This window comes from Amphimedon queenslandica, unplaced genomic scaffold (assembly GCF_000090795.2).
Source record: "Amphimedon queenslandica unplaced genomic scaffold, v1.1 AMPQUscaffold_13475, whole genome shotgun sequence".
Lineage (NCBI taxonomy): Eukaryota > Metazoa > Porifera > Demospongiae > Haplosclerida > Niphatidae > Amphimedon > Amphimedon queenslandica.
In genome coordinates, this window is record NW_003546289.1 from 375,732 (window position 1) to 388,826 (window position 13,095).

Here is a 13,095-nt window from a genome sequence, read left to right on the forward strand (position 1 = left end):
CTGGCAATGTTGAGCTAATTATTGCAGATAAACTGATAACAGAGTCATAAGCAAAATCAGTGTTGGGGCATACGTGTATGCATCCAAAATCTATCCTTACCTATTAGTACTTTATCAACACAGTATAGAAAGCATCTGATCCTGAATGCATGAAAGCATGCTTACAGGTCTGCCATGATGTATCTGTCCTCCTCCAAAACCCCTCCCAATATTTTTATCATGCAGTTGTAGCATATACAATTAGAAATATTTTTGTAACTATAATGCTTAATCTAGGTCTCTTGTCTTTCTTTTTCTTATTAGCAGGGTCTCTGTAAAGTTTCTAAGATGATGTGTATTATTGCTATCATAACATGGTGAAGAGAATTTAACAAATTGTGCATGTATACAGAAAACAAAACAGAGCACCCCTCTCTGTGCTTATTGTATGCGGTGAATATCTCTTCCTTATAATATGACAAATTTAAGAAATCAGTTTTACTATAGAGCCTCCCCGGCTTCTTTGCTACTTTGTTTCCTTTAGACTCAGGAAAAAAAAGCGAAATACATATCTGGGAAATGGTATAGTGATGTGACATCTTTTTAACAGTCCTGCTAAAAGACTAGAATGAATTGCAGCTTTTAAGTCACTAACAGAATCAAGTACAACTCTTGTAGGTGGACTGGGTTCATTGTACATCCTATAATGAAATGTTAGAGCGAAATAAACCACCTCAGTGCTCCCTCAAACCTTATAGCCTCTTCTCTAATATTACAAGAATCAATCCAAGTTGCTTCCTCTTTAGAATAGTCTTTCCATAACACTAAATGATAACTTCTCCCCTACAATGAGCCACCATTTTTACCATGTACTGAAATAACTGACCCTACCTTCACCATTTTCTTCTCTACGAGTTTCTCAACTTCAAATAAATCATCATCAAAACCATTAGCCATATTTTGAGCATTATTGGTACTGTCATCTACTTTTTCCTGCAATAAACTACTGTAGTAGCCTTTTCTTTTACCAAAAGCACAACTGCATGCCATGTTCACAATTTGTTTCCAAGGAAACAGATTATGTATCTCAAGGAATTTCATTAAAAATATATCAATATAATTAAACATCAATGAATATGATTATACGCTCGTGACCGGTTTTATACTGCAATTTCTGGTCCTGTGTATTGCAGGATTACTGTAAATTTTATGTGTAATTACTTGAAATTTTATGATGTTATGCAATCAGTGTGAACAGCTAATGTACATCATTCTTTCTAGAATGAGAATAATAGTGCTTTTGTTGCTGAGGATGAAACCTGTGAAGTAGAAGTTGCTAAAGTTGATGCTCAAAAGCGGGATTTCAGTGATGATGACAGCGATGAATTGCTTGTGGTGGATTTTAAGAAACCAAAGAAGTCAGAGGTGTAGTTTATAACAAAACTTTATGTATTGAGTTGTGCCACAGGAATATGATGAATGGCACACAAAATGCAAAGAACAAAATGAAGCATTTGCAGAGTCTCTTCAAATTTATCAAGAGAAGGTGATCAGTTTTCTGATGTGCCTTAATATTATTTTTTATAGTTAATTACTTTGTTATAAATATTATAAGTTACTAATTTATTTGCATTTGCCATGTATGCATTCCACTTCCTCCTAAAATTTTCACCATTTCCCCTAGTCTTCTGGTAATCTGTTGTCAGTATTAAAATACAAATTTGTCAGATTTTCATGTGATGCTAGTATTGCATCAATGTTACTTTACACTTTTGGCTTTTAACTATAGGACAGTCAAGCAGCAGTTCTTGTTTTACAGGCCTGAGAACCCTCTAAAGAGACAATACTCTGCCTTTTATTAAAAAAAGTTCATACAGAGGATTGTATCCAGTTAGGTATCAGAATGACAAATGGGACTGTAGTGAATGCTTTATTCCAGCCTCAAGACAGTACCAAAGTTTGTATTAAATTGCTATTCTGTTTTTAAGTTACTTTTATTTAGCTGGTCTATCAGTATGTTTTTGCTAATACTGATATTGGAAATCGCTTCAAGCTTTGCACTGCAGATGTCCCTCGACAAGATATGTTTCTTGATGACAAAGCTTTGTCTCAATATGGTATTACTTCTCCAGTTCTCTTGATTGTAGAAATGACTGAGGAAAGCTATTTCAGTAAAGGAGAGTGGATAACTGAAATTACTAAATTGGTGAGATTCAAAATATAAAATATTAACACTATTATTTGCTACTTTTTCAAAATAATTTTGGCTTCTTTTGTTTGCTGTACATAATAGTTTTAGCAAGGCATATACTTATTTTCTCTACTATAGGACAGCACTGTTGATGCAGTGTTTATTGAAAGGGTGCTAATAATTGGTGCGTGCAAATGAATAATGCTGTATTTTAAATGTACTTCACCTAATTTTATCTACAGAGAAAGAGTCTAGGACTAAGTTCATGAAATGTGTCCTCGTGTGCAGCTGTTATTGGCCCTCATACAATCAAGCGCATCACCTTGTTTGAAGATTTACTGAAATTGTACAACACTAACAGCGAAATAGTTAAAAAGTATCCACTACAAATGGATTACTTTGGAGAGAATGCTGTAGACCTTGGTGGGGTATCTAGAGATGTAATGTCAGCATTTTGGCAGCTTGCATATCAGAAGTTATTTGATGGTAGCAAGCTCTTGGTGCCAGTATTAGTCCACATGTTGATTTATCATTGCTGCCTACAATTGGAAAGATATTATCACATGGGTACTTGTGTACTGGTTTTCTTCCTATACAAATATCTTTCCCATCTCTTGCAGCAATACTCCTTGGTCCTAATGTAGATGTTGAAAGCAGAGTTCTTATGAATTCTTTCCTTGATTATGTGAGTGATGTTGATTGGAGAGTTTTGCATGGTGCTGTACAAATTGCTTCACTGACCTCTACAAGCACTTTTCCACCAGATGTCCAGGAGCAACTTCTTACTGTATTGGGCAACTATGGTTGCAGGCAACTAATGTCACCAAGCAACCTCTCTCAACTTCTAGCTAACATAGCTCGCTTTATATTTCTCATCAGTCTGATGATGGCATATTCAATGATTTACTCTGGTATTCCATCAGAACACCAAGATTTTTGGCACGCAAAATCACAGTCAGATTTACATCAGCTGTACAAAACTCTAAGTGCTACACCTATCAAAGTTTTAAGTCTTATACAGGACCCTGTTGTCATGAACAAGGCACAGAGATTGGTGTTTAATTACCTTCGGCAATATGTGACCTGATATGAGAAAACCAGGCTATCTGTGGGGAATTATCAATTAGAGATATGGCTTCTCAAAGTTGTGACAGTGGTACCTTATCAAAACTGAGATTTTATCAAAAATGTATTCTATTAAGAATTTCTTTTGATTTGATACCAAGTTTGCCCGTAATAAGTTTAAAAAGGTAATATACAAACCTTTCTTATTGTTGTGCACCCTGTAAATAATGCAAAATATAATAATAAAAATGGCTGTAACTCAGTTAAATCCATTTAGACTTCTCTTTGCATAAATAATTATAAGGCAGCACTAGATGTGTCAAATGACAGGGAACAAAGACCAAAAGGAAGGAAAAGCTATGCTCAACTAAGAAATGTATAAATCTCAATTTTCAATTTTGGAGCATATAGCCTGCTTTTCTCATATCGGGTCACATATATTGGTAGCATGACACTTGAAGAAGTTCATCTTTTCCTAAGATTTGTGACTGGGAGCTAAGTCTGCTCAACTACTAAAATCGAAATACAATTTAATGTGCTCTTGGGCTTGGCGCGCAGACCGACTTCACACACTTGTAGCAATTTGTTGGAGCTGTCTGCAATGTATCTATCCTATCCAGAATTTATGAAGAATTTTAAATGTGTACACTCTGATGACACTTACACATGGATAATGGATTCTTTTTGACTATCAACAACAAACAACACTTGACTATTTTGTGCTATTCATTTATCATTCCTGATAATCATAATGTGTGTTGTATCATTTATCATTACCATTGGTCAAATCACGATAATCAATAATCATAATAATCAATAATTATTTTTAACTAGGGCATTGATTTTGCAAAAACTCTACAGTTTGTATGTAAAAAATTTCCATGGTCATTAGTTTCTCTTGAAAAATCAACTGTACTGCACAAATTTTGATAATCTAATTCGGAGATGCCAAATCTAGTTTCTGGGACGTGTAACCCCTGTAGGTAGAGAAAAACAGACAATGAGATTTGCATTTCTAAACAAAACAAGGAGAAATTGGAAATGATTTGCATTAATTTTAAATTCATATACTACATGTAGTTAATGCAAATAATGAAAATTATAATTACAATTGCTGCCAAAACCCAAAAATTACACTAGTCTTTACGTAGATTATGCTTTGGTTAGTAAAATTTTAAAACACTTCAATTTATGAATGCATTTGGAAAATACAGCAAATTAATTAATCAAATTTCTGTATCATTTGCAATCCTCTACCTCATCATCATTATCCACGACAACTGGTTCATCATAGTCAGTGCCACATCCACCGTCAACTCTTTGAATAAAATTTATGGCTTCGTAGTCGCTGCTTTGTAGATGCAAAACTCCAGTGTTAAATAACTGTAATGGTGAATGGTTGCTTTCAGTCCGAAGGCTATGCATATTCTATCATTCTTTAAATGATGTTAGTGATGTATCAATTCTTTGTAAGGATACATAATGAAGAGCAAATAAATGGGGCTTATTAACTTGGTTCGATGATCCTCTTTCTTCCAGAAAATAGAATACCGTAGATCAGGAAATTAGTGTGGTAGGAAATTTTTGCAGTTTAAAATTGTGCTGTGACTGAATTTTTAATAAATAAGACTGTGTCATGTATTATTGAATGTGGCATGTAATTATATGGGTAATCTAATTTTTGTGAAGTTCTAATCCAGTAAAATTTAAATCACAGTAAAAATTTCCAGATAGACGGTAATCTATAGTATAATGTCACACATCTGTGCATATCCCTCCAAATACGCTCTATGAGCTGATTGTGGACAGAGCTTCCAGTAATCATGCTACCTTGTCCAGGGCCACAATTTTCCATGATATACTGAGCAGCCAAAACATTTTCATGGCCTTGATCTGTTTGTACTCTTGAGGGAAGACCATACCTTTGAACAGCCTCAGTAAAGCATTGTAGTACGGTGGAAGCCTTGCTATTAGTTGAGCATTTCATGAACATTATTAAATGGTTGTATCAATTGATACCACAGTGGGTCACAAATCTCAACCCAACTAGCCTGTGGTGACCATCTGCACAAATAAAAAGGAATAAATTCATAATAATAAATAAAAAGAGGTATAATTAAACTTAAGGGTATATTACAAAAAGCCTTTCACCTAAATGCCATAGCGAATAAGGTCCTGGAACTTAATATGGTCTATGAAAAGTGTGCCAGTGTAAAGCAGTGTTGAGTGGATCTGTTGATCTGATTATTGACCTCAGCTTGCCCTCAAATGTCCCATTATCATTGTCTCACCACAATAAGGGTTATCATGATGTAATTGTTGGATGATTCTAGTCAGTTCATGACTACTTACGATCCTATTTGGTGTTTGCAGCAACCCAAAATCTCTTCTATACAAAGTCATACGTGATATACCTAACAGGTTGCTTATCTCTGGCCACAAAAAGTGCAAAAATGGAGATACTCTATCTGATCCTTCTCAACAGAAAACACAGGACAACCTCTACCAGGCCTGTGAGTGACCTCAGCTGAATAACGGAAAGCAACAGACATAGATCCCAAATCGTCCAAATATGTGCCCCAGTAGCATAAAAGTGACAACATGCAGGATATAAGTTCATCAGTCATTTCTCTATATCTCAAAGAACTTCCTGTTCTGGTTTTAGCTCAGTTTCTGGCTTACAGGCAATGGCGAGTTTCTCGTCAATTAAGTAAACGTTTCTGAGTCCATATTCCAACTTCTTAATAATGTAATTGCACTATGCTTCACTTGCTACTCCTGTCTGTCTTTCGCAAGAGTCAAAAAGGCGACCTATCTCTGAGAAAAACATGCTCCAATTAACATCCTGCCTTGAAATTTTAACTTATATTTTAAGCCAAGGCACGCCTACTCATTATAATGAAGAAAAAATTACGAAGTGACATCGAAACTATACGATGTGACATCATAGTTTTTTTAATGTCACCTCATGAGGAATGCAATTTTGATAATAACGGCGTGCCATACGAGCTTGTCATGTGATTCAGCACATGACTAATAATGCTCTTACAATGTCACATCCTTAAGCTTTCAGAATAATTACGTGATCTTGTAGGAGTGTCTCTGTCTGAGTCTGTTCAAGAGTTAATTAACAATGGAGAGTTTTGGATGATCAGTTTTTTAACTTAAAGAGCTAGAATAGGTCATTAGTTCATGTCAGCCAGAAATTGGAATGGCTAACGAAGGGTTTGTGGATTACATAATGCAGAAACTTGAACTTGACAAGACAATGATACTTTGGTCATGAATTAATTGATGTTCTGCAGCAGTAGATACAATGTTGATCAACAAAATAATGAATCTGAGGTATTCATGTACACTGTATGAATAATATTGCATGATATTCTTGGACAAGTATTATCAGTTAATTATGTAATTTTAATGATTGTTTTGAGGATTTTGTTTTCCGAATTAGCTTCTAGTTCCTGCAAGCATGATGCATGCATATATTCACTTGGATAATGTTTTATATACTGTGGAATGGACAATCATGTTGCAATGCCTGAAACAAGACTATATATATTAAAAGAGGTTTTCCAGGAACTTTTACTGTAATGACAATGATTATGGTACTAATAAATACAGCACAGTTTTTTGTTTTTGAACAAAAATTTAAAATAATTTTATTGTTGCGCATTAATAACAACAACCAAAGTTAAGAGAATTTAAGTGATTGTTATGCAACTATAATAAATATCAGTCATTGCAAAATTGACAAAAGTCATTAACATACATCGAGTATAAACTTTCATTTGACATCACCAATCAAAATTTTTTTATCTTAGGCAAATTTAATTAAGTTGTAGAGCCACTGTACTAAGACCCTGCTTGGCATTGTGTGCTTATGCTCCTCTTTCTGAATATGCATCCCAATATGACAGGAACCATATAATGCAGGATTCCAGAGTACTTATTAGGTCCCAATACTTCCTCACAACAACTACTTTCTAAACCTCTGTGTCTGGTTCAATTGCTATTTCGAGGACTTCTTGAATTTTCTTCATATTTTGGAGACCAAGTTCAAGCTTCTGCATTACATAATCCACAAACCCTTTGTTAGCTATTCCAATGTGGGACTGACATAAACTAAAGACATTTTGAAGCTCTTAAAAAAAGCAGTTCATTCCAAACTCTCCATAGGTAATTTCAGAACAGAACAGACACGCCTACTGAATCACGTGATCATTCTGAAAGTTCAAGGATGCGACATTGTAAGAGCATTATTAGTCACATGCTTATGGCACACTGTTAGTATCAAAATACCCAAATCTGTAATGTCACATTCAAAGCTTGCAATGTCACATTGTATATCACATCCTACGCTTTGAATGTCACATGAGTCAGCACTTGTACAGTCGGTGTGGTGACACGCCCATTTAAAAATGAGGGTTTTGATCGTGTAGGCAGCCATAAGAAGAGAGGTCATGTTACCTGAAGGAGGCAATAGTTTGGAGATCTTACTAGAAGAGTTTAAGAAGAAAGCTCCAAATGTTAAATTCTATTCTGATAGTAGCATTGATGACGCAAGATTATGAAACTTTCTCCCTCTATAGACCTCTCCCTCACTACTATTAAGTCAGACCTCTTAAAATTCTGGCATTATTTTCTGGCACATTTTGACCCAATTGATTCTTGTTCTTTTCATATCATGTGTCCATGCTCAGCTTGTCATATAAAGAATGCAGCTCCATGTTCATTCTCTTAATTCAGCAGCCTCTGTATAATTTGTTACCTTTCCTTTTATCTATCTCTTCTCTGCCCAAATCCACTCGCTCAAATCTCTCTTTTATTTTATCTCATCCTAAATTATCCTATTCTATTAATTTTTAATCTTCCTAATTTATTTCATTTTAATGGGTGCTAGTAGCAACTTACTAGTAACCCCATAAAGTTTGTTGGTCCATGAGTCTATCGTACATGTGTTTATTACTTCCTTCATTTTTGTTCACACTTTGTAAACATTGTTCAATAATAATAATAATTATTAATGATGTTAACACTTGTAAAGCCATGCTCTAGTCTCTCTATGGCATAGTTCACATATCTTTTATTAGCCACTCTAATCTGATTCCGCCAAGAGTCAAAAAGACTGCTTAATTGAGAGAAAAATTACACCAGCTAGAGTCCATATTGAAACAAAACAGTAAACAACTCCCATATAACCACACCCATACCATCACAACTTGCGATGTGACATTTTAAGCTTACAATACGACATTATAAGCTAGGAATATGACATCAATGACTTGAGAATTTTGATAGCAACGGCGTGCCATAGGACCGAGTCTCAAATGCGGACCATGAATTGCCCGGATGTTTTGAGGCGTGTTTCACCGGAAATACGTCATGCTAGACAAATGCAGTACATTAAAGGGGTGAGGCTAAGCAAGCAATAGTGTATTATTGGACTCGCTGCGCAGGTGAGTATTAAGTACTTGGGTTGTCCTGCATATTTTAATGACACTTTTAAAAACTTTTTTAATTTAAAAACTAAGTCCTCTAGACTTATAGATCAATCTGCACAGCTAGTCCAAGCCTTCATTTATCAGCAAAAAATGTTTAACATAGGCAGCAGAACAGGGGGGGAAGAGGCGGCTAAAGCCCCCCCCCAGTCTTGAAACAGCAGGGGCTGAGCCCTACCAGAAATTTTCTGCAAGTTTAAATTTAGCTGACTTTTATACCTGTAGTCATCATTTCTTCATTTTACTTTAATGAAAAGACAAAAAAAATCAGTCAAAAATCATGTAAATCCAACAATAGAAAAATAAGAGCCATTTTTTGTATACAACCACACTCATTTTAATAAGTTAATTAATTTTCAGCCTAAATTATGTTCTGCCACCTCTGTTTAAAGAGCAGCGCTAGGAAGAATCTCACAAAAGGTGAAAAATTTAAAAAATACAGCAATTATGCTGACAGTCTTGAGATAAACAAAAGCATTTTTCAGTAAAAAATTATTTCTAATTCATTAATATGTGTATAATTTCTTAATTCTTACTTGGCACAGACTTACATTCTAAACTTTATCCTGGACGTCCGACTTTGGGCCCATGTCCAGAAATTTAATATTATTTGTGGTCACTTACTGTTAATGAGATTAATAAAATATAATTGAATTCATGAATCATTATTAAGTAAAAATTACTGTTGCTGTGGTACGAAGTTACAACATGGCCATGAGAACCAGAGCAGGAAATAAGAAAGTGGCTTTTATAAGGTTTTGAATGGTGAAGTTGACATAATTGAGTAAGAGTAGCAGTCTAATAAAATTTCACTGACATCAAAAGGGGTTTATGAGGTAGAAAGACTTATAGAAAAATTAAAGTGAGAATGAGCCAGGCACTCAGTGTAACCATTGCTGCATACATGATTGTGCTAGTTAGGACTCATTATTGAATGGTGTGCATGGTCTAGTTTTTTGTAGGGTATAGATTATTTCTTAGTGTTACGGAAAGGCAACTCTAAAGAAGCGTCTTGGGTTTCATACTAGTCTCGCTGTCCAGACCATTCCCCAGCCTACAGTCATTGGGGTGGATGGCTGGAAAGGGTCTGGTATTTTGGCTTACCTGGCCTTGTTCCATGGAGGCCATAGAAATGTCTGTAATGTCAAAATTTTATCACGTGAAGTGGGAGGAGTAGAATGACGTAAAAGATGCGTGTTTCCACATGTCTGTAATGGAAGTGACAGTGGCAATTTATAAAGCTGGGGAAATTTTAGGATATCCTAGAATAAAAGAGGAGCAGACCCTCTGTATGACTACATTTATTGATGGCAAAGATGTGTTCAGTATTTTACGGACAGGATATGGCAGAACCGCCTGTTTGGTGTGTTTGCCTAAAGCGTTTGACTTGATCTACGACAATGATGATGACTCCAAGTCAATAATAATAGTAATCAGCCCATTGACTGCTTTAATTAAGGATCAAGCTGAATCACTAAGGCGTAGAAATGTTAGTGTAGGATATATTGTTGCAAATAACGAAAAGGACGTGATGGATGAAAGAAAAATTTAGTATTGTTGTAATGAGTCCAGAGATGCTGACGGGAAAGTGGAGGAGAGTATTTGTATCAAACAAAATTTATCAAAGAAGGCTCATTGGACTTGTAGGTGATGAATCACATTTTGTTGTATTAAGTCTTTATGCTTGACTTAATTTTAAATTATTATTTTTATTTCAAACTGCAGGGGATTGAGCTTTTGAGACTGTTTTGCCATAATAGGAGATTAATAGAGAGAAACATGAGAATAATGGCATTGACAGCTACTGCAACAAATGAGCTATATGAAAAAGTTTCAGCACTGTTGTGCATGATAGATCCTGATGTCATTGCTTTATCTCCAGATAAAGCTAAGGTTTGATATGCTGTGCATGGAGTTCGAGGAGACTATAATGTGGCATTTCGCCTTATATTGAAAGAGATTGTAACTAAATATACACTCTTACCAAGGATCTTAGTATTTTGCAAAAATAAAAGTGATTGTGGAATCTTTATACATACTTCAAATCAAACATGGGACCAAATTTTACAGATCCACCGGGTGCTTTTGAATTACTGGTTGAGCACAGGCTTATTTATAGACATGTATTTTGATGGGATTGAGTCGGCAATAAAGGATGTCGTTTTGAATTTTGCCTTCTCGTTTATGTGTTTTAGTTTGTACAGTTGCCTTTGGTATGGGGGTATATTGCTGAAATATCCAAACAATTATTCATTTAGGTGCTCCTTGCTATGTATCCAGGAAGTTTGCTGACATATGTGTTACAGTTCAAGTCTGCTCGATTAGTCAAGTCCTGCTTCAAGGCTACGTTGGATTACTGCTCCAATACAAATATATGCAAAAGGAATATCCTTTTTAGGGATTTTGATAAAACTGGTTCTGTTTTAAAAGGAACAGGTTGTGAATGTTTTGATATATGTCTTATGACTTGCAAATGCGAAAGTTGCAATACAAAGTTAAAAAGTTTTTATAATTTCATGCCAATAATGTTTGGATTAGGCAAATGATTTTTAAATTAAGTTGTTGTAAATTACTGTATTATTTAAATATTTATAATAATCATTATTTAGCTAAATTTGTTCGAATCTGTTGTATATAACAATAACAACTAGCTATACATACAGTTTATTCCTTAATGAATTATATGATCCACCATCCACTTCTTTAGTGTGTCCTTATGAATAGTCAAAATAACATTTCTATGCATACCACTGTAAATGTCTATGCAGTGATACTGTCTCTCCTTATCTAGATAAGAAACTTTATTTTTGATTAACTCTTGGATTATTAGATTCATATCCTTCTCTGAACCAGGAAATGTATGAGTTCGAAAATATCAGATACTCCTAAATCATGATCAAAGGAGCACGTTAATTTATGGAGAATACCAAGACATTTCCCAACACGCTTCAGAGCAGCTGGAGTTATGTTAGCCTCAAGGTTTGCCACAGCCACTTTACATAGTCTATTCAAATGTTCCATGTGGAGGTCTCCAGGAATATTTCCGCCTGGTATGCCATTAAAGTTAATACATCTACTCCATAATAACTTCCATTGCCTTGGTGAAAAGAAAAAATGGTATTGGCTAAGTAAATTGAGACTTTCTATTGCATAATTCCTTTGCTGCGTGCTTCTAAATATCAAAATAAGATATCTCCAGCAACTGAGTATCCTGTTTCCATCCACTTCTCTCAGGGAATCAGAAAACTCAATGTACAATAATCCTAAGGTCATAATCCTAAGGTCAACAATTCACAACTATATATGTAAACTTGGTCTTCTGGGGATTCGCTGCTCTATGTGGATTTTTCTTACTATTGTGTGGTTCAAGATCAACAAAACTGAGTACAATTTCTAATGTTACTTGCTGCAGTGCTGTTTTTCTTGAATCTTCGTCCTCAGCCTATAAATAGTCATGAAGCATATTGTGGCAAGGTACATGATTCATCTTCATACAATGCATTGAAGCAGCAACAATGTTTGACTCCAAAACAGTAATCACGAATTCGTGTCATGAATTGAAGTCAGCATCCACATTTGTGGTAATATTAGTACGATTAATGAAGTTTCGCAAACGGAATAAACTTCCTTTGTTGGCGAAACTCTTAGCGTTGTAAAACTTATTTCATATAACCTAAATTTACAATGTACATAAAAAAATTTAAAAATTATTAATTAATGTAACATTAAGACGCATATATTTCCATCGTTGTAAATACGTAACAAAATTAATAGCAGCCTACATTGTACGAGTAAAGGTGAGCTTACAATAAGTATAAAAAGGATTTATAGGCTGATCCAGTGTCATATTGTAAACCAGCCTTAATAATGAATGATCATATACCTCTAGTAGACATTTCTTTGCATGCCAATCGTCACATATGGGATGAAGTCCTTTCAGTTGTTTGAGTAATGTGGTGCTCTTTTGGCAACATTCTATTGTAGTTTCAGCTCTTTTCCATGTCAGCATGTCTCCCCCAAATGAAACCTTGTGGACCTTATGTGCTGGTATTGGAATCTTCTAATGCAATCTGAGGAACATATTAATGAATTTCATCCATAACTTTTATCATTCCATCTACCTCATTGTCATTCTCTGAAATAACCCCTAAAGGTATCTAAAACATATATGCAGTTAAATTTGTACATATAAAGTATGCTTTGCATACTTTTTCATATTTTTGAGCCATTTTTTCAGATTGTTCATTAGGCAAATGCTGGATGAAGACATCATGAAAAGTAGTGGCAAAATAAGGCAATTTCTTTACCAATACATGACTAAGTAATACACTAAAATTATAAGCCAAATTCTGGTAATCA

The 13,095-nt window shown here is 34.8% G+C and overlaps 1 protein-coding gene across 1 annotated transcript; it reads left to right on the forward strand.

Annotated features, from left to right (window-relative positions):
• The first annotated feature begins 1,232 nt into the window (after positions 1-1,232).
• Positions 1,233-3,273, forward strand: LOC109580817 (uncharacterized). The gene is made up of 6 exons (XM_019994366.1): positions 1,233-1,404; positions 1,448-1,525; positions 1,769-1,936; positions 1,982-2,185; positions 2,309-2,354; positions 2,413-3,273. Exons 3-6 carry the CDS (start codon positions 1,883-1,885, stop codon positions 2,499-2,501), a joined length of 393 nt encoding a protein of 130 aa, XP_019849925.1. The 5' UTR covers positions 1,233-1,404; positions 1,448-1,525; positions 1,769-1,882; the 3' UTR covers positions 2,502-3,273.
• Positions 3,274-13,095: the final 9,822 nt, after the last annotated feature.